The sequence below is a fragment of the Thunnus albacares genome, chromosome 23 (assembly GCF_914725855.1).
Source record: "Thunnus albacares chromosome 23, fThuAlb1.1, whole genome shotgun sequence".
In the NCBI taxonomy this organism is placed as follows: Eukaryota; Metazoa; Chordata; class Actinopteri; order Scombriformes; family Scombridae; genus Thunnus; species Thunnus albacares.
Window position 1 is genome coordinate 20,563,977 of NC_058128.1, and position 27,748 is coordinate 20,591,724.

The window sequence follows — 27,748 nt, forward strand, 5'->3', positions numbered from 1 at the left end:
CGGCTGACACATCCTGATTCACAGATCTTCTCTGCTGATAAGATAACTTATGTGTAAATTTAGACTACAACTGCAGTCATTTAGTAGTAATTTATTATGTATTTATTTATCATTTATTTGTTATTTATTAGTGATACAAAAGCTGAAAATAAAATTAACAAAATATTTTTGTCTGTTTAATACTCTACATGTGGGCTGCCACGTCAGGCCAAAGATTTTTTCCCACACCACACCTAATGTGCAATTATTTTCTGGTTAAACCTGTATAACAATAAACATTTGAGTGACAGATACAACCTGGGCATGTATCTGCAGTGGCATTATAACAGTTTAAGTCTATGACCTAAATGTCACTGCAACTTTTGATTGAATGTTTACATTAGACGTTGTAGATGTTCAAATTGTAGATTGACTGCAGCAGTATTTACTTGATAAGTGTTTACATTATAGTGCAACGGGTAAATGACTTGGCCACTTGGGGATGAATCCTCATGTTAAACTGCAAAGGGAGTAATGCTGCTGACTTTGATTGTGGCCTTGTCCTGGGTGACTGGATTAAGTTAGTAGAAATGATTGAAAGGCAAACATACCACACTATTTGCATAGAGATCATGTCAAGTATATGCTTTTACGGTCCACCGGCACAAAAACAGACAGCTAGCGCGGGAATGGCGCCCTGGACATGAGATGTAAAAACTCTACACTGTGACATACAGACAGATTAATCTGGTGGTGATAGGTTTAATCAGCATTGTGTGAACTCGTTTGGCAAGGGCTTGAATGTAATGAGCGTTCATTTAAAGTTCCGCACTGTGGGTTTAAGTTTTTGCAAGTTATCATTACAAAAATACAGCTAAACAAAGTGTCACTTAACACTGTTTGTCATACTGTGGTCACAGATCAGGACTGATCACCAATCATGAAGATCAGAGGTCATAGAGAAACGGTGGTCAGCTTTTGCTGTCCGAAGTTTGCTGCCATCTTCCTTTTCCTGGCTGTGTTTGTCTTCATCTTTTTGCTTTTTAACATGGACGTCCTGGAGGTGAGAATTTGGTCTTGAGTGGGATTGCTTGAAGGGTGGACCCTGTTTGAAATAGTCTCATTTCAGGATATTATTTTCATATGCAGTGTGGCTTTGGATAACAGTAATGTTCTTCATCAGTATTTGCAAACAATGCCCATGATAATGGTAATAAAAAAACATGTCACTCAGTGCAACAGTTTGGCCACTGATTTTTTTTTTCGGGCCACAGTTGAGCTCTATTGCACAGAGCAACGATCCACATATAACAGACCTTTGCTACAAAGATAATACTTGTTAGTAGGATCAATTCATTGTTGGCTTTTCATGGGTTCAGTGCAGAAATGTTTTTTTTTTTGTTTTGCACCATTCTGGAATGGAAACAAATAATTCCACAATGAAAACCCAATGCATAGAAAGAGTATTGTACCAGTATTAGACCAATTTAACATTATATTTGTACCTTCACTTTTAAGATTTATATGAAGAGGAAAATTAACTACATTAGTCTTTCACCAGAATAACTAGTATGAACACTTCAGTTGTGTTAAATATTAACATCATAATTGAACTGTAACATTGTCCGCATCTAAAAATTCATTAAGAAGGATTTTTTTTTTAAAAAAAGGAGGAAAAATGAACCTTAAATTCATCAACCTGTGTAACTGTCGACAGCAATATGAAAAGTAATATTTAAATTATTGCTACAGTTGTTACTGAAATGGAATGTAAGGATATTCTGACTGCAGTTTTCCTCCCTTTAGCTTTTACATCTTTTTTCAGTCTTTGATCAGCTTCTCTCATCAAACCCTTCAAATATTCAGATATTTTCTGGTGTGGGGCAGGAAAAAAAATCCTTTTGTTTCATTTAGTTCATTTGTCTTACATTATAAAGTTTTTTATATATCTTTGTCACATCACTCTCTTGGCCTCCCTGCCAGTTTCAGCATAAGGTGATCACCACCTTCCCTGCTCCAAGACCTCACCTGCAACGCCGCTTCTGCAGCTTCCAGCCGCGGTCCCCTGAAGATGCTCTGGAGGAACGCCTCCTATTAGACTCCATTGCTTGGCCTGAAACTCCATCCTTGCCAGTTCCTCTTTCCCTGGAGCAGACCACTGATCCTGGCCACAGCACCTTTACTATTCTCCCTGAGAAGGGTGGACGACAGTGGCATGTAGGGGATCAGCTGGAAGTTCTGATCAAAACGTATGACTTCAAGGGCCGTCCGAAGAAGTCTGGGGGAGATGTCTTACTTGCCCGTCTGCACAACCGAGCACTTGGTGCAGGTGTGGCTGGGAAAGTGCTGGATCATCTCAATGGCTCCTACTCTGCTGTATTTTCTTTACTCTGGGAGGGAAGCGCACAGGTTGAGGTGATGCTAAAACTATTGTATTAAATGTGATTGTGACATTAGTCTATCTTCTCATTGATCGTTAGCTAAGCCCCACCCCCCTCAGTTACTGTTGCTAAGCCTGTCAACTTTTGGCTCTTGCATGACACATATGCAGCAATTTTCAAAACAGTGGGTCCTTTATTTTCATACAGTGGTTGGATTATTCTGTATGCTGTCAATAATTCTTATCAAAATCAAGATAACTACTCTACCATGGTCCAGATTCGATTGCTAGCACAGGATTGAGAAGTGCTAAACCAATTCAGCAATCAAAGATTTGATCTGGTCTCTAGCACTATCTAGAAAAGAAATATTATCTTGTTTAACATCATTTAATATGGCAGTGGAACTTTTGAAATTCAGTATATCCAAGAGTGTTGAGTTACACTGACATATTGAGACATCCGTCTCTTCCATCGAGTGTCAACCAATTTATTGACAGCATATAAACTAACTAACATAATACAGCAAAGAGAAACAGATGCATCTAAACCTGTACCATCATTTAAAAAAAAGCAGAGCAGGAGAAAAGGACATTTTTATTGACAAGGATTGTTAGGGCAGATGCCATTGAGTACTAAAAGGTGTAGACTTCTTAGAACTCCTTGCACTGCCACATCATATCTGTGTTCCTGGAGTTCCCTCAGGGCAATTTGAGCAATTTGGGCAAAAGTATGCCAGCTTTTGTGCCATACTCTGGATCAACTGATATGAAATAGATTCTAGTCTTTGATAAATATTACACATAGTAAAATTTGGAAACAAGTTCATCATTCATTTTAGAGCCCTGGGTACTCCATAAGCATTACATGAGGATCTCAGTTGAAGGTAAAAGAGAAAGGCAGAACCGAGCAGACCATAAGCATCTTTTATGTCCTGGTATGCTTGGAGTCTGTTTCATGTATAATGTTGTTGAGAACATGAGTACCTCTCTCTGACCAGTGGGGAAAGGTTAAAGTCTTACCACCCCACAGTGATGGCATAACTGTTAAAAAGAGGAATACTTAGGTGACATTTACAAGGATATTCTGATATTCTGTCAACATCACAAGGAACAATCAGGATTTCTCAGGATTAAGCCATGAGTTCAAAGCTCTTGTGAAAGCCCAGAAATAAAATTTGAGATTAGTTCAGATTAGTTCTGACCACCTGCATTCCTTGTAGTATTTGATTCTGGATAATTTCTTTCCCAAACAAGGTTATTGATAGTGTTGTGTAATCTATTCCAATACCCAGCTGGTGGTAAGAGATATAGAGCAGCATTATGTGTCTAGATTTTAAGATATCTCTCTCTGAGATTTCTGCAAATTTGATCCTAGTCAAGATTTTCTTTTTAAGAGTCAATTCCCGCCTAGTTATATCTGCTAGTATGTTATTAAGTCTAGTGCCATAATTGTCTGTGGTGAATATGGAATTTGCAGGCAAAATATTCAAACTAAGATATTGAAATTACTAAATATCAGTGGGAGGCTTTGCTACAGCCAGCATCTCATTCAGTGGACTTTTTTAATGTAACCTGTAATCCCCAAAAATAATGTAGTATGAAATGCTCCTTGTCCTTGGAGGTAACATTGGATTACTTCTGTAGGTAGTAGCCAGACATGCTAACATTTGCAGATTATGTTAGAGCACACAAACACACTAAAACTTACACTTTTGCTCTTCATATTTTTGTGTTTGGAGAGGCTAAAAAAGAGAACACCCTGCAAACTCTTTAAATGTCAAGTATTGATCTTACTTCAACCCTATGCACACCACTTCACGATGTGGAGAAAACTAAAGATTGACAGACCTGCTGTGCCTAGTTATGGTTACTAAACTATAATTGGACAATCGCTGCTCAGGGAGGGGTTTAGTTAATGATCAGTTCTCTAAACATGAGTATCTGGAGATCAATCTGGTTTACACCTGAAACAAAGTGTGCAAATTTTAGTGGTGTTCACTCTTTTTGTTTTTATTGCTTTGACAAAGGCCAAGTAATGGGGGTTGAACTTTGAACTCTGGTTTTCTGTCCTATCAGGTGACGCTGGTTCACCCCAGTGAGGCTGTCACAGTGTTGCACAGGCTGACCAGAGAACAGCCAGATAGGATTTATTTCGGGAGTGTCTTTCGCTCAGGCTCAGTCTCTGAAACTACCACCTGCAATGTCTGCCTGCGTCCGACCCAGCAGCCACTGTGCAACTACACTGACCTCATTACAGGTGAGCCGTGGTTCTGCTACAAGCCAAAGAAGCTGAGCTGTGACGCCAGGATCACCAACTACAATGGTGGGTTTCATAAACAGCTCAAGGCTCAGGAGGAGAAGCTCTTTCGAGGGTGAGTGGGCAGAAAGACAAGACTGGCTTTTTTTTTTTTTTTTCAAAGTGTTACTTATGTATCTCCTTGGTGGAAAATTGTGTAACTAGAAGCTGTAAAGATTGAATCTAGAGATGTTTACAGTCTAAGATAACACAAAGTGAAATAGAATGGATGTGTTTTTCCCCATTCTGTATTTCAGTATTTACATTGGTCACTGCCAGATAAATGAAGGATCCTATAGGTTTAAGTTATGGCCACCAATTTTAGTTTCTGAGAAATAATGTTTTGTCCATCATTTCTGCATAGTGGACGACTCAGAATAGTACAATACCCATGACCCACTATTGCAGCTGCTATGGAGAAGAAGCCAGTCAGAAGTGTAAATCAGAGTGATAGCCAATTTGAAACACTTTGTCATTGCACTTGAAATAACATAGTGGCACAGTTCCTGAATTTATCAACAATTGACCCAAAATTTAAAGCTGAACTGATTTAAGCTGCAGATTGTCTTTTCAGGTTTCTGAACCTTGCAATCATTTGATTCCATCCACTTTTAGCCCCGTACATAATAGAATCGGTGACTGGATGTTTCTTGCTGAAATGCACCTTAGAAGTTGTAGTTAGGGCTTGTGCCTTTGACTTTTTATCAAAGGACCAGATATTTTCTAACTCTGTTTTTTACTGATTATTTAACCAGGAGAGTTTCATTCCAATCCAAGCTGTAGAAGTGCTCCAACTGTGAATCACATAATGTTGTCTTTGGGAAAAATTAATGGGACTTCTACTTCCAAACCAGTTCAGACTGGATCACATTAGTTGACTTTCTTTTTTTTTAATGGATAGCATTTGTAATGATTCATTTGTTTTTTGTAAATGTATACATTTTATTTTGGGTGTGGTCTTTTCAGAAAAAAGTGCAAAGTGAAATACATTTTCACTTTGGACCCATTGTTCGTATGATGACATGAATTACAACAGCTTTAACTCACTTCTAAAAAAATGGATTTTTATGGGCTAGGTTTTATGTAATGTTGAATATTTACTTCCAAGTAATTGTTTCCCATATTAGTGCTTGATTGTTCTAGTTGTAACTTCATGAAATGATTTTAAAATGGTGTATTCTTTTCTTGTGTTTTATGTTGTTAGTGTTATAATGTGTGCAAGAGATATTTTATTCTGCATGCTTTTCTTCAGTGGTGTCAACATGAAAGTCTACATTCGAGCTTCAGGATCTGCTAGTGTCACCGTGTTGCCAAAAAATAAAGGTAATGCACAATTCTTACTTCTACCACCACCACAGCCTATATTATTAGTAATAATAATTCAAAATTGAATGTTGTACAGATTATTAGAAGTAAACCAGTCAGAGAAATGAACATTTGTAAAAACAAAAAACAAAAAAAACAACAACTTACCACTCTGTTCTAGATCGCATTCTCCTATAGAGATGTATTCAGACCAGTTTTTGAAGAGCGATGGGAGCACAAAGTACTAGGCCAAAAGTGTTAGCTGATAGCAGTACATCTAGTCATTATGGAAAGAAGATAATCCATAAGTGTTTTCTTATACCACATATTTCCCCCCTTATCCTCTAACTTCTTCTCAGATCAACCAGAGGTGAAGAGCAGCATTGTGCATTCTGGACCTGTTGGCTATTACTACCAGGGTGCATGGCAAGCATTAAGTGGCACCAAAGTCCACCATTTCAACACATCGTCTGCCATCAGTCAGTGTCTGAAAGGCAAGGTCGTCCACCTGTATGGAGACTCTACCATCAGGCAGTGGTTTGAACATCTCAATGCAGTACTGCCAGGTAGTTCATCAACAGAAATCTCTAGCAAAGGTTTGATTTTGTTCATACTGCAGCTTAATGTGTCCTAATTCTTTCCTTTTGTAATACTTTTAGATCTCAAGCAGTTTAATCTGCACAGTTCAGTTCGAGTTGGACCTTTCATGGCTTTAGACTACGCAAACAACATTTTGGTGAATTTCCGATTCCACGGTCCCCCTGTCCGTTCTATTAGTGTCCCAGCCATCGAGCTGCACTACATTGCCAATGAACTAGACCATTTAGTTGGAGGCACCAACACCATTGTAGTTTTTGGCATCTGGGCACACTTCAGCACTTTCCCCATCGAGCTCTACATCCAGCGGCTGCAGAGCATCCGCAGGGCGGTAGTGCGGCTGCTGGACAGGGCTCCAGGCACATTGGTTTTAATCCGGACTGCAAACCCCAAAACTATGACGCTTGATGCAGCACTGACCAATAGCGACTGGTACTCGCTGCAGCGTGACAAGGTGCTCAGAGCCATGTTCAAAGGACTGAATGTTCATCTGCTGGACGTCTGGGAGATGGTCTTGGCCCACCACCTGCCACACAACCTCCATCCACAACCTCCCATTATTAAGAATATCATTGATGTTGTTTTGTCCTACATCTGCCCTCAAAAGGGCAGCTAGATGTGTATTTGTTGGGGGAAAGGAATGTGAATTCACATACTTGTGCTGAGTCTACATGTTTCTGTGTTTCTGCCAGGTGCTCAAATTCACCTACTATTTTCTACCATTTTTCTATTTTTCACCAATATTGATACAGAGGTCTGGTTCTAAATTAGTTTGTCTATGATAAATGGTATAGTTTAGTTGTAATAGTTTAATAGTAAAAGTTTAGCTTAGCAGAAATAATGGAAACACTTGGAAACACAGCTAGCTTGGCTCTGTCCAAAGGTAACTAAAGCCGCCTATAAGCACCTCTAAAGCTTACTAACACACATTGTATATTGTTTATTTCCGTACAAAAACAAAAGTATAAAAATGACAGTTTGTATTTCTTGGCCCATCACAGAGACTTTCTGGAGTCTCTGCTGGTTGCCTGGCAACCCCAAATTGTCATTAAGTGTACCTTGATTTCTGTACAGATGAGATATAACATGTTAATAAATTAACGTTAGAGGTTCTGGTTGGCCAATTTTGTTACCTTTTGTAGGAGCCAAGCTAGCTGTTTCAAGTCTTAATGCTGAGCAAAGCTAATTGGCTGCTGGCTCCCATAATGTATATATACAAATACAATGTATATATACAATACATTTTCATTAAATAATAATAGTACTGCAAAAAGCAGTAAAAATTAGTAATTGAAAAATGCAGATCAAAACTTGTTAAGACAGGAGAATAAATTAATATAAGTTAAAATAAAATACATACATAAAATGCAATAATCATTCATTGAATGGCAGCTCAATTTTTAAAACTCAAATATGTTCATGGTATGATGAGGAAAAAATTAATAGACATGAATATTCAAGAATCATCCTATGTTTACAACACGATCTTAATTGAATAGATTTGTTAGACACAATAACATTTCAGTAAAAGTTAATAACACATTATCCCAATAACAAATGAATATTTGTCCCCCTTTGTTATAGCCATAATACTCTCCTAACCTTTGCCTAAGCTTCTACATACATGGTTCCTTAAGAGCTGAGGAGTATTGATATTTGCAAACAAGGGCCAAAAGGTCAAAGTAGGCTGTATCCTATTTCAGCACAAGCAGACATAGTCTAGCCTGCACTATTTCAGCTAATTGTAGCTTAGTGAGCAGCTACGCAGCTAAGGGTTCGTTCTTTCTGACAGAAAGTTTAACAAAACAAGTAAATTTGACTCAAAATGACTCATGGGATGGTTTATACACCATAAACTGATGTTAACCAGCAGGGTGAGATACTTCTTTCACTTGACAGTCACTCAAGTAAGAATAAAACTGCAAGTGGATGAATTTTTTAGGAATGTATAATAACAGCCTTGATATTAAACAACATCTACTTTTATCTCAATAGCAGAAACAAAGACATTTTTTTATGTAGTTTATGAGTGTTGATGCTATACTGATAAATTAAATCTCATTTAAACAAGATGTTATTGCTGACATAATTATGGATATCATATGAAATGTTTCCTGGGATATCTTACTGGTTGTGGGTTCATGGAATGTGAGGAAATGTAATTTCTTAGTTGTTGCACTTTTCTTTATTTTTTGTTATATATACAAACTACAACTGGAACAACCATATGGAATGTGGTGTATTTTGCTTAAGTTATATTTATGTAATAGTAGATCAAATGAATTGTCAGATCTCTCGAACATCATGGCTGTACTCTTTCAGATAAAAGTAGCCAACCTGTGACCTGAAACTCAGTAGACTTAATAGGACTCATTTTACTTTAACAATAGACAAACCAGACTAACCACTACTGCATGTCTGTTTACATCTCGCAAACACTCAGCATCCACTATTATTAAAAGGCAAACATATTTACAGCCTCATAAGGGCTGATTACCCAACCAAGCTTATGAATCAATTTTACAAACATGTCCACAGAAAACTAAAAATCCTGGTTATTTTGATACGGCTGACACATCCTCATTCAGTTTGTGAATTTCTCTCTGTTATTTGAATACATAAGATACATTAAGCGTAAATTTAGGAGAGAATTAAGGGGGAAACAAGGTACTCTCCAAAACCAAAGCCAGAAGCTAAGTATTTATCCAGACCTAACTGCTGACCAACGACAGCAACATGCCACCTTCAATGAAATCAAAGACCTGCTACGGAAGACCAAGCTGAAGTATGGGGTGAGGCATCCAGTGAAGATGCTGATTACTTTAATAATGAAGCACAGTCTGTTACGCGCCCATCTGAAGACATGGACTTCTATATGAAAGTCAATAGGGGTATGGACGTTATTAACAGACTGCACCTGATTCACCAAGATGAGACAATTTGGACACAGAAAATGAAGTTTCTTTTCCTTTTTCAACTGGATGGACAATGACTACACTCATTAAAGAAGAACCTATTGGGATTTATAAGATCTACATTCAGTTCAGCTTATAAAATCTACATTCAAGGAAATTTTCCCCATGGCTTTATTGAGAATATGGCATAAGTATGTACAATTATCATATGTATAATGGGGAGCACAAGGAAGGATAAAGAGGGGGAAAGAAAGAAAGACAAGGAAGGAAAAGAGATGAAAAATGGGAGAAAGAAAGAAAAGAAAAACATATTTATAATCATGGTAATGTTGTGATCCCTTAATTTATTTGAAAAAGTTACTAAGTATAGTCATTTAAATAGTTTACACTGGTTTAACACCTCTATTATTAACACTAAGGGGTATAATAGAAACTATAAAAGGGGGACGCTGACAAAGCTGTCATGTCACTGCTTTGTAAACAGAAGCCAGATATGGGGAAGCAGAAAGGAAGAGTCTTAGAATTAAGAAAAATGTTTTGAATAATTGTGAACAGTTGACTCTTCCTGGTGAGCTCAGGGGAAAGCTGGGGGGAATGATATGGGGACGTGGCCTAGGGGTGGGTTTCATTTCTCTTTTTTTAAACTGGGTGGCTTCAGGTTATTGGCAGAAAAGGTGCTCATTTTGCATTACCTCAAAAAATCCAAATAATGCATCAAGATATTCACAAAATAGGAAATAATATGTATGAAGTAGTTGCTTCCTCTTCTGCCAATAACAAAACAAAGCAATAATAGTATTGGTGCATAACAATCTTAAACTACATATTATTGATAAAGGGAAAGATGGAGAAGGGAAAAGAATAGCATTTCTGTAAGTACACGCACCAAATATGTACAAACCGACATTCTTTGCCAAATTATCTAGAATCTTGGATGGTATGACAGATTATCAATTAATTATTGGAGGTGATATGAATACCGTATTTGACCCATTAATGAATAGATGAAAAATCAGTAGTAGCGGCTCAGCCTCTACTTTAGCATTTTCTAATGTGGCAAGTAATTATGCTATGGTGGATATCTAGAGAGTGTATCATCCAAACAGGAAGCACTTTACCTCTTTCTCAGCTAGACACCAAACATACTACCGAATGATTATGTCCTGATATCATCTAAGAGTACTTATCTGGTGCAGATGACAAAAACTATCTACATGTCTATGTCCCACCATCATGCAAGTCTATGTACATTAGGATTTCCTAATACTCCAAACCAGGCTCCAAGATGAAGATTCAATTTAACACTCTTACAGAATGGAAGGTATTGTGAGCAATTTTGATCAGCTTTACAGGAATTATTGCATTTCCATGAGAATTCTGTAAAGGATATGACGTTAAGGTATTTATGGGATGCTATCAAAGAGTTCATTTGAAATAACACTATAGCATTTTCTTAATTTGGTTTTAATAAGACTTACCTCAAATACATAACAAATCTAGAGCATACTTAGGCTAGATTAATTGCAGAACAACAGTCATTTTGATCCTGAAAATGAAAATGAATGAAGTCGAAGTTAAGTTAAATACCTTACTTTCACAAATAGAGTACCTGGATGGTAATTTATCCAGTTTTCTGCGGGACATTGTGGTCGGAGATGGGATTACATCCACAGTGTTAATGACTTGGAAACGTTTAAGAGACTTAAGCTGTACTATTGAACTGTGCACTGTGAACAAAACTTGGCATGTACATTCAAGACTTAGTGCTGGATGTCTCAGGCACGTTCAGAAATATATAAAAATACCTCATAAAAAACATTGTTTCTGCTTCTTCTTCTGAACATGGATTCAACAAGCTGAAAGACGGACAGCCACTCTGTCATTGCAACCCACATTGGTTGGAGGTGGGATTACATCTGTAATAATACAAACTACCATAGAGAATGAACTGAAAAAAAAAGTTAAGAATTAAACTCTATTCCCATTCCTAACAGATGGGAACTTTGTATTTATGTTCAAGACATAGTGCAGGATGTCTCAGGCATGTTTTGAATGGGCACTACAGTTCATCTGATCAACTTCAGCTCAACTCAAAATTGTAGTCTCCAGATATTCTGTGTGTGAGGTGTTTAGGGAGCATCAGTAAATTGTAGTGTCTACCAATAGCCTGCATGTGAGGTGTTTGTTGAACATGGGTAAATTATAGCATTTACAGATAGCCTGCATTTTAGGCATTTACACTGTTAAAAAAAATCATAATTTTTTTTTTTTAACTTAATTTTTACAGTGGTTTTCTGTTTTTCTTTTAATTGTATACAACTCTAAAATTACAGACATTATCTGTAAATTAACAACCCAACGTTATTTTAAGAATTATGCCAATAATGACAAATGACATTTATTTCTCATTTTTATACAGAAAAAATACTATATTTATTTATACTGTATTTTTTCTGCTTTCTTAAATTACATACAAATTTATGTAAAATGACAATAATTATCTGTAATTAGGGCCTAAGCACCGAAGGGCGCCACCTATGTAACTAAAATGACCGCCACAGGCCATAGGAATGTCGTAAAGAGATCAAAACAACTCAATTATTCGTCTCAACGAGACCTATGAATCATACACTGACACCCCTAACCAAAATCCAACAGGAAGTCCACAATTAGCCTTTCAAAACAGACTTGCCATTTTGGCCCCCGAACAGACGCTATCTCCTCCGAGGGCATTAATGGTATCGGCTTCAAACTTTAATAGACGACTTATGACGAAAAAAAGTTGACAAAAGTTGTAAAACTTTGTAATAACTCGAACGGTTTGGATTTTATAAGCCCTCAAAGTTGCAGTGCCACATCACACCTTACAATGTAAAACAATGGGGGGGCATGACCTTTGTGTCAAACAGAGGCTTCTGATGTCTAAACTATAAGTCTGACCACTTTTAAACCTGTATCAATGGATTCGCCACAAAATGTCCTACTAAAATATGATTTTTAATGTAAGATTTGGCAAAAGTCATGGGATTTATGAGGAGATTTCACAAGAAGCGTAATCTAAAATCCTCCTCTCCAACTGCTCCTGGTGATGTCACTCCCTCAGTGCTGTGAAACATTCTGCAATACACACTCATTATAAAATCACAGGAGAAGCAAGAAAAGACTTAAAAACTCATACTCTAATATCTCAAAAACAGTAAAAGATAGAAAAAACATGTAAATTCAAGATTTGTAGGTCAAAGTCTCGTGACACATTTAAAGTTCAAATGAAGTCTGTATCTAAAACTATGTGGAAGCAGTAAATGTTCAAAAAGGTGTGGGTTCACTCACACTCTCCATTCAAATATATGAGTATTTTTCTGTGTCCAGCTGCAGTTACTTATTGTCTCTACACACCTGACAGTACACATTTCAATCAAACTTTGACCAGGTCATGTGGGTTAAAAGTCTTCACTTTTCTCAAAATAGACTTGATGAAAATTAGGAAATTAGTTTGTTTTACACACAAACTCATCAAGAGTTTTCAATTTACTGATTGAAATTCAAGTGAATGGGCCCAAAACTTGCATAATTTTGATGACACAGGTGTGAGCAAGACAGACATGTCTCGCCCTGCAGAAAATTCTCATCCTCACACCGTTGAGATTTGATGTTTCGCCATGACAGATGAAGTTGCTGTAACTTTATTGTAAATGCTCCAGTCTGCACCAAACTTTACATGTTTGATAAGACTCCCAGCCTGAACACATGTACATGACAATATTCCATCAGTGATGCAAACTGGCTGAATAGCGCCCCCTTCAAAATTTCAGCAAAGCAGCCCCAGCAGCAGGCAAAATAGTGGACAAAGGAAGTGATGTTTATCTCCTTCTTGCACTGTCTGAAAACATCAGCCCTTCAACTGCGCCGCAGCCTGACGTCCGCCGAGGTGCGAGGGCTGGTTCAATGCTGCTTGCAGCTTCATTAAATATGTAGCTCTTCATATAAAGGTTTATGTCCATACTAACAACTTAATGTTTTTCTTTGTAATTTTAAAAGGTTAATCTTATTAGTTTTATATGTATGTGTACTTTTACATTCAAACTGTAATTCTGGACACAAATTTAACAAACTTTTCTTTTTTTAAAGAGTGTCTACACAAAGCTGCACTGCGCTCATGGTTGAAACTTTCAGGCATGTTGCACCTCTGGCCACAATAAATAAGTGATATCACAGTGAGTAAAAGCACTTACAAGCCAATGAATCTGACAAAAGTAAGTAAAGGCAAAGTCAGGAAAACAATGCGTTGCAATAGTCCAGGCAGGACGAAGCAAGAACGATAAGCTTTAAGTCCTTTAGAGCAGCAACATGCTTCAGAGTTTCAGCCTCAGAATTTTTTTTTCCATATGTGATTTAGTGTGGACTTACTATTAAAAGTGTTTACAATAGGCAAGGCTTCAGAACAGAGAATAACACAAAACACCCTTTATTTTTTGTGAAAACCTTTATTTTAAGTCCAAGTCTTGGTGTTAAGACTCCTGGACAAACCAGGGAAAATTCAAAGAACATGGACAAACAGAAATAGCTCTCGTGCCGTTAATACTCCTGGCTAAACTTGGGAGGACGTCAAGGAGCATCAAAAAACAAAAACAGCTCTCATGTTTAATACTGAAACGATGGAATGGCTCAAAGTTATGCCCTATGCATGGAGGAAGGCCTGGCTGACATACATTTAAATATTTCAGAGAATTAAAGACAGAGTCACAATATATGCCTTTTACATCATCCACATCACTCTCCTGCAATAACTGCACTGCTTCTTTGTAGGTATCAACTGTTCGTACTATGTCAGGACACAGTGTTTCCTAGAATGCTGTAAGACCTGAGACAGCTTGAACAACATGGACTTGTGACCACTTCTGGTCATGTGGTTCAAGCAACAATAACATCTATTGTAGGTGACAATTTGGGGTCACACTGCATTGGTAGCTACACACAGAATTTCAGCACTCCCAAGTACTTGCAGTACTGCAGGCACTAACTGCATACTGTCAATACTAATAATGGAATGGCTCAAAGTCAGCAAGTGTGAAGACTGCAAACTGAATCACTCTCGGTATCTGACATTTTAGTAGGGCTGTAGTCTGCTGGTCGACTTGTCGATTAGTTGGTTGATATGCTCTCATCCGACTAAATTCTCATTGGTCGAATAATCTCCTTGTTATTTTCATAAGGAGAAAAGTGCTACATCAATAGCTTTCCAGGAGTAATCCATTATTTCCTGCGGCGGGAGGGACAGACTAACAAATTACCTGTGAAAACGGGTGTATTCAAAACACCCCCGTTGTTTTCACAACTTTGAACTTGCCCAACCTAATGGAGACTGCTGGGTCTAACCATACTCAACGTTTACTGAACATACTGAATGTTTACTGAATCTGTATTTCTCCTATAATGATAACCAGAACCCCAGCCAGGCCAAAAATTTTTCTTTTTAATATTTGATAGCATTTGGGAGTCTCTGTGCAGCGCTGTTCCGGTACGTGAGTCAACCTCTGTGTCATTGCCTGGGAAACCACTGGTAGCGTGGCTCCATTAAGGAGTATGTTTGCGTAGTGAGTGGGAAAGAGCGAGGGGCAGAGAAGTAACGGTGGATGCAAGCAGGGCAGAGGAAAAGGTCAGTAGTAAGTTGTCAGTCTGGCAGTAAATGTACAGTACAGACTACAGTGTGTCAGTTAATAAATGCTAAAAAGTCACGTCTGTTATTTCCCTAAATGCTGGAAAAGTAAAGGGGGTTAACTCCAAAGTTAGCAACAATTTGTTAGCCTAACCTGAAGACACAGAACAGAGAAATGTGTGTCTGCCGAGTTTACTGTTCACTCTGTCCCGGTACCCCACCCCACCCCCCCGACTAATCAATTAGTTGAAGATTATGTACGATTTTAATCGACCAAGATTTTCTTTGGTTGACTACAGCCCTACATTTTAGTATTATGTAACCCTGGTTACAATGTAATAACAGAGCACAGGTACATAATAGTCAATAGTAATAACTGGACCAGTAACAGAGGACACTAAGCTTTTAGAAGCCAGTATTTTGAACATCAATGCTGACACAGACAGCAATGGTTTGAATGTTTGTGGCCACTTGTTATTTCAAGCTGAAAGGTCAACATGTAATACAACAGCTTTTTGGAAAGAACAATGTATGAAAAATAATAAACTAAAATAATAAAGCCGCAAAATAAAAATAAAAGATACCCTTTGTTCTCAAAGTTGGTCCTTATTGCGTTGGGGCCCTTTCCTGACCAAATGTCAGTGTATCGCTGTTTATTTTAGTTCTACCGCACAGTCCGTGTGAAAGGAGAAACCAAGGAACCCTGCACGCATCTCAGGTTCAAAACCAGTGGTTCGGTTCACTCACCACCGAGTTCACACTGGGAATCTCTGGGTCTAGGGATCTGAAGCCTTGCAGGAGTCTGGCAGGAAGTACTGGCTGCGTCCCCTTTTTCTTTATGGTATCACCAAAAGCCTGACCTAGAGACAGGCCAGAAGAGATCCAAATATCTCATTACATTCATACTGTCTGCATAAATCATGTTCATGTTCTAATCTCCCATGAATTATTACCAATTAATAATAATATTTTGTATTGATTAGTTCAAATCATGTTCTCAAAAAGGTTTAATTGTACAACAGAAATATATCTTTAGTTTCAAGTGTTCATTTGTAGTTGTGTAACTACAAAAACATTCAAAGTGCTTCTTGTAATCATATTCAAATACACATTAATAACCATTTACAAATACTCAAAATTATGTGGTTACATAAGTAACTGACAAAAGTACATTTTACAAAAATAAAATAAAATACCATGGAGTACCCCTTTAATTTGGTCAAAATTGCATCAAATGCAGTAAACATTAATAGTAATGTGAGGCATTAAGGCTCAGTAATTGTCTCTCCTTGCACCGGTAACAGTGAGAAATTGCACTAAATATTAACCTCTTTAATTACCATAAACATAAAAGAAACATAAATTGCACATAACACCAAATAATCATGCCAGCTAAGTGGCTAGGCTCAAGTTAACACACTATTAGCATAACAAAACACAGTCTCAGATAGAGCACTATTAGCACCTTTTAATGGCTATCAGCGCCAATTAACATAAATATCAGCTGCCTTACAATCATCTTAACAGGTTTTATAGTGTTTTCACTCACCGCTGAGTCAAAGTATGAATGAGCTTTATAGCATTTCACCTCGGCAAATCATCTGGTCTCTCACGCTGCTTTACAATCTTAAATGTAACAGTATAGCAGTCAGCAACTGTTTAACATCATCGAGAATTAATATTACTTCGTTCAGAAGATCAGAAGTTCTTACCCAACGGATGACAAAAGATTTTATTTTCTCTATGTCCCAACAGCGCTCAAAAGTACCTTGAGGTGTGCAAGAAGATCTCTCAGATCTATGCATTGCTTCTTACAATGATCATCATCATCACATACAAATGACCTTTGCGTGTCATCCAACTGTGAAACAGGACTGTTGTGGGAATGATAAACATTAGCTTTTAAGGCGGGTTACTTAGTGAATTTTTGTTTGCAGTCTGAAAAACAACATGGATAGTGACTATATGCCTCATGTCTGTGCAGAATCTGATGATCAACATAGCTTTTAATTCTTTTCAGGGACATACCACATGAGCGGCATGTAAACTTCGGCATAACATATGCCATTGTAGCCCACTGTTGGAAAATCTCTCGACTACTCTACCCAGCACAAAGGAAAATAACAACTAGAACAAGCCTAAGAACTCTGTAAGTAATAATATAACTCTGTAAATAATAACTGAACTCTGTGAGTAAAAGCTCTACAGACCAACAGTGCACACACTCACAAACAGCCTCAAACTGAGGTTGCAAGTGTGAGATGTGACATACCAAAGGCTGTGGTCGACCAACTGTCTTGGTGGTCGAAGGCAAGACGTGTTCTGAAGAGTGGCCCACTGAGTAGTTTGTCACCTGTAGCCAGTGGGGAAAAAATACAGAACATGCAATTGTAGTCATCTGTATGAACTTAAAATGCAGCAAACAACTCGGCAAAACAAGAAATGCCTAATTATTACATTAAAAAAATCATTGATAAGCCATAAACTAAGACGTTTACTTTACACTACTGACACTTGATACTAAGGTTACGTGTGTGAGATGTGACATACCAAGGGCTGTGGTCAACCAGCTCTCTTGGTCGTCTAGGCAAGACGTGTTCTGAAGATTGGCCCACTGTGTAGTTAATATCGTCACCTGCAGCCAGTAAGAAAAAATACAGAACATGCAATTGTATCAGGGATTAAAAAAAAAAAAAAGTATTTTCAGATGTTTTCCAAGAGAGAGGCAGTGTGTGACTGTGCTGCTGCTGAGCGCGCGCCCACACACACACACACACACACACACACACACACACACACACACACACACACACACAGGAACAAGCGAGAGGACGTGCACCGTTTGGTATTTTACAAAGTAGTTTTTTTTACTTGATGAACGTCGGCACTGATACCGAAAATGAACTGAATGGGGTTTACTTCTATAAAAAAAGCAAAATTACGGTGAGGGTGGTGGGCGAGTAATGTAATCAGTGTATGTATGCCTGAACACCGTGTAACACCCTTACATATGTAATCACATTTCGTGTGCGCCCCCCCTGAAAAAAACACACCTTAACATGTTTTGCTCAGCCAAGCCCCACCCATCACCACACCCTGCAGCCTTCTGCAGATTTCTGACGGAAACCCTGTGTAATCATCTGTGTGAACTCGAAATGCAGCAAACTCGCCTAATGCCTAATTATTACGTAAAAAAATCGTTGATAAACTTAGACATTTACTTTAAACTAAGTTACAACACTTGGCGCAAATGGTCAAAATGTGCTGATGACGAGCTAACAAGCTAAAACAAGCTAACTTAGCTAGCGAGCTAGCTTTATGAAGCCACTGTCGATAAACATTTCCAGTCTTATATGCCTATTTCTTACCTTCTTCTCCACTTCGGGAAGTACCAAAGAATGTGAAAACAGCAAAAAAAAAAAGTTCAGGCTGTAGAAGAAGGAAGGGGGGGGGGCAGCGCAGCGACAGATTCAATTCCTATTGGTCAGCTTGTTGATGGGTAAAACATTATTACCAGTGAACCAATTTGGATGATGCTGAAAAACAATGACCATTGCACAATAAAAAGTTATGAGTGGGTTCACATTTATAAATTCCAATGTAGATAGAAAAAAATTCTATTCATTGTGTTACATTAAACTGGAATGGGCCTTTATCTGCTGTTCAGAAAATTGAAAATGACAATGCTTTCAAAAACCATATGATTTCCACATTCTGTGCATTTAAAAAATATTGATACTTTTGATATTTTGTTAAGTCAATTACACTTTATTTGTATAGTGCTTTAAACACAACACAGTTGATCCAAAGTGTTTTACAGAGAAAATGGTGAACAGAGATGAGAAAAGCACATATCCTTACACACTCAAACTCTCCACAAACCACTCATCCACATTCACAAACACACTCATATGGCATTGAACTAGCTTAAAGTGTTTGTTATTATGTTAACTGATCAGAATGTGAATTTGTTATGCTGTGATGCTTTGCGGTGTTGTTAGTTTCAACAACTTCACCTCAGGCCTTCATTCAGCCTTGCAGGTAGCACCCTTTTCCTCTTCTCACACACATCCAAACACAAATATTGACACATGATGGAAAATACAAGCTAAAAAAATAACAAACCACAACCCCTCAATTCAACAGCACAATATGATGCTTTCTCCAACTGTTTCAACAGGCAAGATAGACACATGGAGAAATGCCATTTTTACTTTTTCAATTCCTCCTGGGGGACTTTGAAGAACTGTTGTAAATTTATATCTGAATACATTAAATAAAAGTGTTTTACAATCAAAAGTGGTGTGTACTTTATTTATGATTAAGTTTCCAACCCCACTTTAATTGAAACAGTGAAAATGTTATAGAAGTACCAATTTACTGTGAAATATCCTCAACTGAGGAAATACAAAATAATCTTAAAGCTTACATTATGAGAATTTGAAGAAACTTTTCTACTGTTCATCAGTAAAGTAGTTTAAATATTAAATGTTGTATTAATTTTAAGGTTTTTACTGTAATTCTACAAAACCTGAATTGTTTAATATTGTATTTGATCATAATAATTTAGGATAAACAGTATTTCTCTGCAGAACTATTAGTGCTATCACTTTACTGAAGGTAGTTGGTCATAATAATTTAGGAAAAGTCTGTAAAATAACAGTTTTTATCTACGAAACCTTTACTGAAAATTTCTGTAAACGTATTGTTTTTGTGCTTTATTTGAATTAGGATATTTTACTTTAATTTTACAGTTTTTGTTTGGCAGCCCCTGCTGCCAGTCATTTAACCTTTTTTTTTACGATTTTTTTTTACAGTGTAGGGAGAATCAGTAAATTGTAGCATCTACCAATAGTCTGCATGAGAGGTGTTTAGGGGAGGGGCACATCTCTCTTAAGGTATTGAGAAATCGGCTGTTCCAAACAGGCATGTTTGGAAAGGGCACTGCACTGGTATGATACAAACAGCCATACAAAAAAATTCACAGAGACGGTAACTTGCAATTATATGAATTGTGATATTAATTAGTATGCAAAGGTTTATCCCTTTTCACAGGTAGGATACTCCCAGCACTCTACCAGTGGGTGATTGGTTCCCCGACTGTGATATACCTGTCTGTCCTCTCCTCTTCTTCCCTTGTTAGAGGTATTAATTCCTGTTTTTAATAAACAGCCACTTATGGCAGCTAACCCACACTGACTGTTGTGGGCTCTTCACTAAAGCCCGTGTGTCTCAGTCCAGTTGAAAGTTCCATTTACATTAAGATGCTTTTCAGACAGCGAGCCTCTATTGTTTTCAATATAAACACAATGGGGGCCGTACTGCAGAGGTCAATAGCTTTGCAGTAATATGGTCATAAACAAAAGTATTAAATAAAATTCAATTTTGACCAGATGGTCCTAGATGAAAAGTCAGTGATTACAGTTCAGCCTGAAAGGTATATGATATACCAAATGTCATAGCAATCTGTCCAATATTCATCAATATATTTCACGCTGCTAGCATGGCTAATATGTAAGGAAAAGCAGAAATCATTAAAAGTTCAGTTGTGATCATTACATCACTGCATTTGCAGTTTGACAGAAATATGAGCAATGAAAAACTGTGATTAGCAGAAGGAAACAGATGTCTCTGATTTGTGTAATGAGAATGAAAACAGATTTGTGGAGTTTCTAGTGAGGGTAATTTTGCAGAGCGTGGTGGCAATCACAGAGACAGTGGTTATGGTCTTGGTTGATGGTTGATCAATCTGAAGAATTTCCTGCATGACTGGATTAAGTTTAGTAGAAATGATTGAAAGGCAAATGTGTCACACAGATGAATGAGAATGTGGCACAGAGATAATTTCACAGCTCAGGTTAAGATTTTGCAAGTTATAACTAACATAAAGCTAAAAAGGGTATCAGTTAACCCTGTTACTTTTGTTTGTGTCATGCTATAGCCACAGGGGAAGAGTGACTGTCGATCATGAAGGTCAGAGCTTGTAGAGAAACAGTGGTCAACTGGTCCAGATGCAGTCTTTATGCAACTTTCCTGAGGCACAAGTCTACTTTTTGTGTGTCTGTGCCTGTTTCCGGGGACTAAAGGTGCGCACTTGCGCTGACGTGGGAGGAGAGGTGCAGCTGAGGCTGTGTTTATGCAGATTAAGCTGCGCAGTGCAATTTTGGTGCTTATTGTGGTACAAAACTGTGTTTGTGATAAAACCTGCCCAGACCACCACTTATCACACATGTAGAAGCAGGACAATTTTTGTGGCTTCAGTTGACAGAGAAGCATGCCTCTGACATCTGACACGGATGTCTTCAAAATCACAAAACACCTTTCATTTACATTAAGTTTTTCCCCTTTAAGTTTACTACATGTTTATTCATTTACTGCAGATTGACATGAGTATCAAAACACAATTTTTAGAAAGATTCTTACCAATAATATCATCCACAGGAGTCTAGTCCAATTGTAACAGGGTAAACCCCCTAGTTTGTTTCTTTTTCCTGATCTACTGGGGAGCACTCTGTCAAAACAGCACACAGGTTTGAGTCTTTGCAAAAATAAACTTCATCAAAAACAATTGATAAAGAAAATGATTAAAATAGTCCAGGCCCAGAGTTGTGCGCAGAGCTGAGCTGTGCTATCAATCTATCTGTCTGTCTGTCTGTCTGTCTGTCTGTCTGTCTGTTCGTTCATCTATCCATCCATCCATCCATCTAACCACGCTACAGCAAGCATTGCCAATGACAATGTTTTTGTAGAGATGCAGTAGTGGCAGATAATATAGATATAACAAAAGCGAAAAACAAGTTGTTTTCTGGTTTTGGTTTAATTTCTATTCCAACTGCCGATTTGGAGATGAAAATAGGAAAACCATATGGACTTCATTTTTTTAATTCACATGACAAACAGAAAAGCAAAATAGTGCATTGTATATTTGTTTATCCTGTTATCAAACAGGTTGAATACAGCTTTGGACGGAGGGTATATGGACCAATGTGTAATATTAAACCACATGTAATCAACTACTCTTGCTAACATTCTTCCATAAGTCCAGGTTTATTTATTTATTTTTCATTATGTGTTTGCATAACGTTATACAATGGGAATTCTGTCCTCTTGGCTTTTATTTTCATACATTTACTTTTAGTTCTGGGTCACCTGTCTTGCTTTTCTAACACTGTGTCCTAACAGCAAGCACGCATCTGACTATCACGTGGCATCACATGACATTGGCCGCTTCCTGATCACATTGAATCCGTTAAATATGTAGTTCTGTTACATAATGTAAACAAACCACGTAGGCCTATCTATCAGCTGTGTACTCAAGATCAGACTGGAGATGTAACCTCCGAGGTTGAATGAGTACTTGCTATCTTCCTACATTTGTACTTTTCAAACAGAAAACACACGTTTTATATTGTGATATGTTTCTTTACTGGAAATGACATAGAATATAGCCAACAGCAACCTAACCGGAAACTTCCAGCTCCCTGGCAATCTCCCTCCAGCCAGCTCCTACCTTATTTAAGTTTTTGTAGTGAAATGAGTATGTATCTCTACAATACCTCCTCATTTCAACTAAATGAATCAGCTGTTCCTCGACCATGACACTGTCCTACAGCGATTTCAACGCGAGTGACAAGAAGTAAATTCAAACAGAACGCCTAACAAAAGTTCAGCTCAAAACAGCACACCACACCACACTGCATTGCTTGCAGCCAGTTAGGACATTCCAATAGAAAACACCCACACACACTTCACCCTGTTCCACAATGACAGAAATAAAATAAAACAAATAAATGTGACATGAGTTCAGAAATATGTTCAGCTGGATGAGTGAGATTCCCACAACAACTTGTAGAATGTCGGATCTTTACCATGTTTATTAAACAGCTGTAGCTATCCTCAGGCTGAAGAGCAACACCAGTTTACCAAGATATTTGTAAATTTTTAAATAAACAAAGACTAAATGCTGTTCTTGCCTGTTTACTTTTGAACAAATCAAGCAGCACACAAGTATCAGACACAGCACAGACTTTGCTCTTTTAATTTAGAAAATGTTCGGCAACAGTTCATTCATCCATTAAACTTAAAATAAAGACTGTATAGTTGTCACGGGTATTTGCATGGGGCAAATGGGAGGAGGACCCAAATTCAGGCACCGAAGACAAAGGCCTCATTTACACCTGGTATTAACATGTGATCTGTATCTGGATACATTATCTTGATAGTGATAACAATAGGTCTCAGTTATTTACACCCAGAATTAAAATACATTGTCATTTTCTCAGCTGTGCCTGCATTTCAATTGGATCTCAATATGTAAATTAGCTAGATGGAGCTGGCTGGACTTGTCAACAAACATGTCGCATCCCAGGTCAAGGAAACTGCTGCCACAAACACCTTGCATTGACATGTGTTTTTCCTTATCCAGATACTATATCCTAATACAGATCGCATTTTCATGGCAGGTGTAAATGGGGTAATAAGGACAGGTAAGGAGAAAAGTAGCTTTAATAATCAGAATCTGAAAAAATAGTCTTACAGGTCGGTAACTGGAAGGCAGTCCAAAACAGGCAAATGAGTCCAAAAGGGCAAGACAGGCAGGTCACAAACGGGCAGAGGGTCAAAACCACAGGTAACAACACGGACAGGTAATAGATACCTGGGCATCTGGTGGACAGGTGGAGAATGGCAAAGCCAAGAGAAGAGAGTACGGGGCTGATGGCAGGGACAGAGGAAAAGTAAACGCAAACAGGACTGAGGCAGGAATCGTAATAACAGTAAACCAAGGACGTAAAATCACAATTACTAATCATGTCAAGGTAATTTCTTAAGCAATTCTTTCACTTTATTGTTTTAGGTCACTATACCAGCTTCAAAAACACAAAAGGCCTAAACCAGCTCCTGCTATGGAATATAGCGAGCTGGGAACATGTGTACCACAAAAGCATTTGTGAGAAGCTCATGGTAACTTCCCCCTCCACACAGAGAGGTAACATGGAATCCTGTGATTTTGATTACAAGTTCTGTAAATGTTCTGGTTTGTTCCCTTTGGCCTCCTTCAATTACACTCTGAAGGGTGGGGGATCTCAGACCATCATGGATGGAGGTATTTATATCAGTCATAAAAAAGGAGGTAAAAGATAAAATGGACTGCAAAGGATATAGACCAATCAGTGTAATGGGTATAGGATGGACCCAATAGCAGCACAAATGACACTGGTATAAACTTTGCAGTTTTTATTTCACACGATGTCAAGGCAATATTAGCACGGTCGGAGAAACACAGTTCTAATGAGTATGACTCCACCGGAAATTGAACCCCGATCTTCCACTCCCACAGCGGACAAAGACCAGGGAACAGGCAGGCAGAACTCAGAGTCAGGGACAGAAGGCTGGTGAGTTTACCGGGGCAGAGACGAGGAGCGATGGTCGAAGACAAGCTGATCAGAAACCAGGAAGGCAGTCCAGTGAAGAAAGCAAGATGACTTAGCATAGTAGCGTAGACAATCTGACAAGGAGGGAGTGGGCCGAGGCAGCTTATATACTGGCTTGATTGCAGATGATGAGCAGGTGGGAGCGCCAGGTGAAGGTGGTTGAACTAATGAGGGGTGTGGCAGAGCAGAGAGTGAGACTGAATGATTGGATAATTCCCACAGCAACAGGTGAGGGGGAGAGCAGACTCTGACAAATCAGTGTCTTGAACAGAGATTATAAACAGTATGCTGGCATAAACCAGGGGACTACTCTATGCTAAATGAGGCCTGCTCTCTTGGCTATAGTTATATGGAAAAAGCCTGCGGCTGTGGCCATGGTGGTGGTTTAGCAATCATTCACCGCACTGAACTGAAATTTCCTTCCCTGCCAATGCCTGATCTTTCTTCTATTGAATGCCTTGCTCTAAAATGTAAACCTCCATACTCCATGATGGTGCTGGGAGTGTCCGACCACAAGGTGGCTGTGGTGGAGACAGATGTCCCCAACAATCAGTTATGCTAGTAACTGTGCAACATGTTAGTAACTGTGCAAAGATAACATTTACGTCAATAAGAGACAGTTCCCTGGGGAATTGGGAAGGGGATGATCAGTAATGTCACATTTTGATTCTCTGTGTGCAATGGTTAAAGGCTGCTAGGCCATTTGTATTGTGAGAAGTGTGGAAAATGCGGAGACAGTATTACTTCTAGGCCAGGTGCAACTGATACATATTAGAGAAGTCTGAGACACTTTTTTTTTCTTAGATGAATCATGTCTGGATTATTATCAAAGTGTCAAGGTCAAGCGAGGTGGAGTTTAGAAAATAAGCTCTGCATTAGGAAGGGTTATGAGAGGTATATAATTTAATGTTTTATGATTTTGCATTAGGTTCATAACCCCGGGATCAAGGCCTCGGTTCGCTTTGTATTGTTCTTTATGCACAGTAAACCTATTCACATTGAACTCTACCAGCTTCCAGTAAATTTCTTTGAGTCTTTCTCTTATAAGTTTTGAGTTTAATGCTAAGTTGTGGGTGACCTGAAGATTTATTGGCCCATCTGAAGATTTCCCATGACAGATGGCGAGCTGTGCCAGGAGAGTGTCAGAGGCGACTGAGGTTCAGGTGGGGCATCTGTTGACCAGAACCAACAGTGGCCACCAATAGAGGTAAGCAGATCCTTTTACCAAACCTGCTAAATTGTTGTTTCTGGCTTCAGATTGTGTCTGCCAGGCCTGCAGGTAACTAACGCCTCTCCTCTAAAGAATCTAATATTATGAAGTTGTGTTTTAAGCAGGGTTATTAATAAAATACCAATAAAATTGACAGAAGTAATCAATTGAAGGACTGATTAATCAGAATCACACATCCTGGACCATTCATTGAGTTGAATCTGGTAGATTGGAATACTGTGGGATTTAACTGATTTAACAGTCTAAGTGTCAATTGCACAGTGTCTTCATCCTGGACCATTCATTAAGTTGAATCTGGAAGACTGAAACATTGTGTGATTTTTTACATAATAGTGGAAAAGAGTTCAATGTGGAGTATGTATGATGTGTGAGTGGAGCTTTACTAACACTTTTGTACATGCAGAATGAGGCTATGTTATGACTAGGTAATAATAGCGAGTTATAAGGTTTTCTTGAGGTATAATAGGAAATGTGTTGTCTTTGTCGAATTGTGTTGTGTAAAAAGTAAGCAAAGTACACTATGAGTATTTAACTGCAACACTGTTTGGTATAAGTTGCAGACCAGTTGGACACAGCTAAATTAAAGTGGAGAAAAATGGCTAGGGAGCCCAGGGGGACGGCAATTTTAGTGTACATTCTGAGGTACCGCTATTTATGGGGCTGCTTCCAGTAAAAAGAGAAAACTGAGATACTGCCATTTATAGGGCTGCACTCAGAAGTCTAAGATACCGCTGATTTCAGGGCCGAATTTGGTAATGAGTCCGCAATACCACTGTTATCAGGGCCGCATCTAGACAAAAGTATATGTGTTGTCAGTGTCTTGTGATGTCAGTAGTAAAGTGCACTATTGTATGGTTTTGTAAATAATATGTTGAGCTCAGTGTAAATAATGTTTGTTGTTGCAATTGTGCATAGAATAAAAGTGATCAAATGCTTATTCATTTATTTGGTGATATTGGTTGTATGCATTATCAATGGCTTGGTGAAAATATTCCAGATCAAAGTGCCTATACCATAACCATACCATGGGCGTGTAGAGGCGGGGTGATAACATTGCTGAGATAGAGGATACACAGACACAAGGTATTAGAACCCATTTTTCTTTTTGCAAGAAATAATATAAATAGACAATAGAAGAATGGAGTGTCACCAAGGGGCTTTATTTAAAATTTAATAAATTTAAAATTGTGATAAATTATTAAGTGGACTAATTTGAGACAGGTTAAGACTGATTCTCCTAATATTTCATGGGGATAATTTGTGTGTGTCAGAGTCAGATGGGAGCTAGGTAAGTGGGGAGATATTATTATTATATATATCAGGGCTTTAAAGGAGGCTCTCAGCGATCGCAGCTACAGGTTGATTCACCAAGAAAATATAAAGCTTCTATAACTGTTGGCAAAATAATTGTTTTAATTCGGACAAGAGCCAGAAATTAGTAGATCAGAACCAAGGAGTGCAAGGCAAGGATATATGGGAGAGAGTGTGGGAAAAATGAGGAGTAGGATATTTTTGTGTGTGTTTGGAGTGGTTTTTGTGATATTATGGACATTAATCATATGAAGGATACTTTTAAGTGAGTGACACAGTAACACATTACTAGTCAAAAGAATAAAGATAAGTTTAAAGAACTAATCTTTGGGGGCTGCCACTGACAATGCCAAAGGTTAATTGGCAACAAAGACAAAATTAAAACAAATATTGTAAGCAAAAAAGTGTAATGGATATTTTTTACTCTTGTGTTATGTAAGCAACTTTTGTTTCTCATTAGACAGAGGCAGAGAAGGAAAGTCCAGGGAGAAGAGGCAGATATGGACTCGGCCTTCAACTAAAATAAACTCCCTAGAGATATGGTGAATGAATTAAAAATAACAGCTAGGATGATTAATATGGGATGATTGCGACACATGCGACTGTATGTACAAGCACCAACATTAAACTTCATACAGTATTTCTTC

At 38.1% G+C, this 27,748-nt stretch overlaps 1 protein-coding gene and 1 long non-coding RNA gene across 2 annotated transcripts; one reads left to right on the top strand and one right to left on the bottom strand.

Annotated features, from left to right (window-relative positions):
- The first annotated feature begins 525 nt into the window (after window positions 1-525).
- Window positions 526-7,669, top strand: LOC122975128 (NXPE family member 3-like). The gene is made up of 6 exons (XM_044343363.1): window positions 526-1,042; window positions 1,963-2,394; window positions 4,436-4,731; window positions 5,908-5,978; window positions 6,320-6,526; window positions 6,620-7,669. The coding sequence occupies exons 1-6, from the start codon at window positions 920-922 to the stop codon at window positions 7,171-7,173; spliced, it is 1,683 nt and encodes a 560-aa protein (XP_044199298.1). The 5' UTR covers window positions 526-919; the 3' UTR covers window positions 7,174-7,669.
- A 7,696-nt stretch (window positions 7,670-15,365) lies between these two features.
- LOC122975374 lies at window positions 15,366-16,878 on the bottom strand. The gene is made up of 3 exons (XR_006400641.1): window positions 16,841-16,878; window positions 16,678-16,754; window positions 15,366-15,988 (listed from the first exon to the last, which is right to left on the bottom strand). It is a non-coding gene; the product is annotated as an uncharacterized LOC122975374 (long non-coding RNA).
- Between the last annotated feature and the right edge of the window lie 10,870 nt (window positions 16,879-27,748).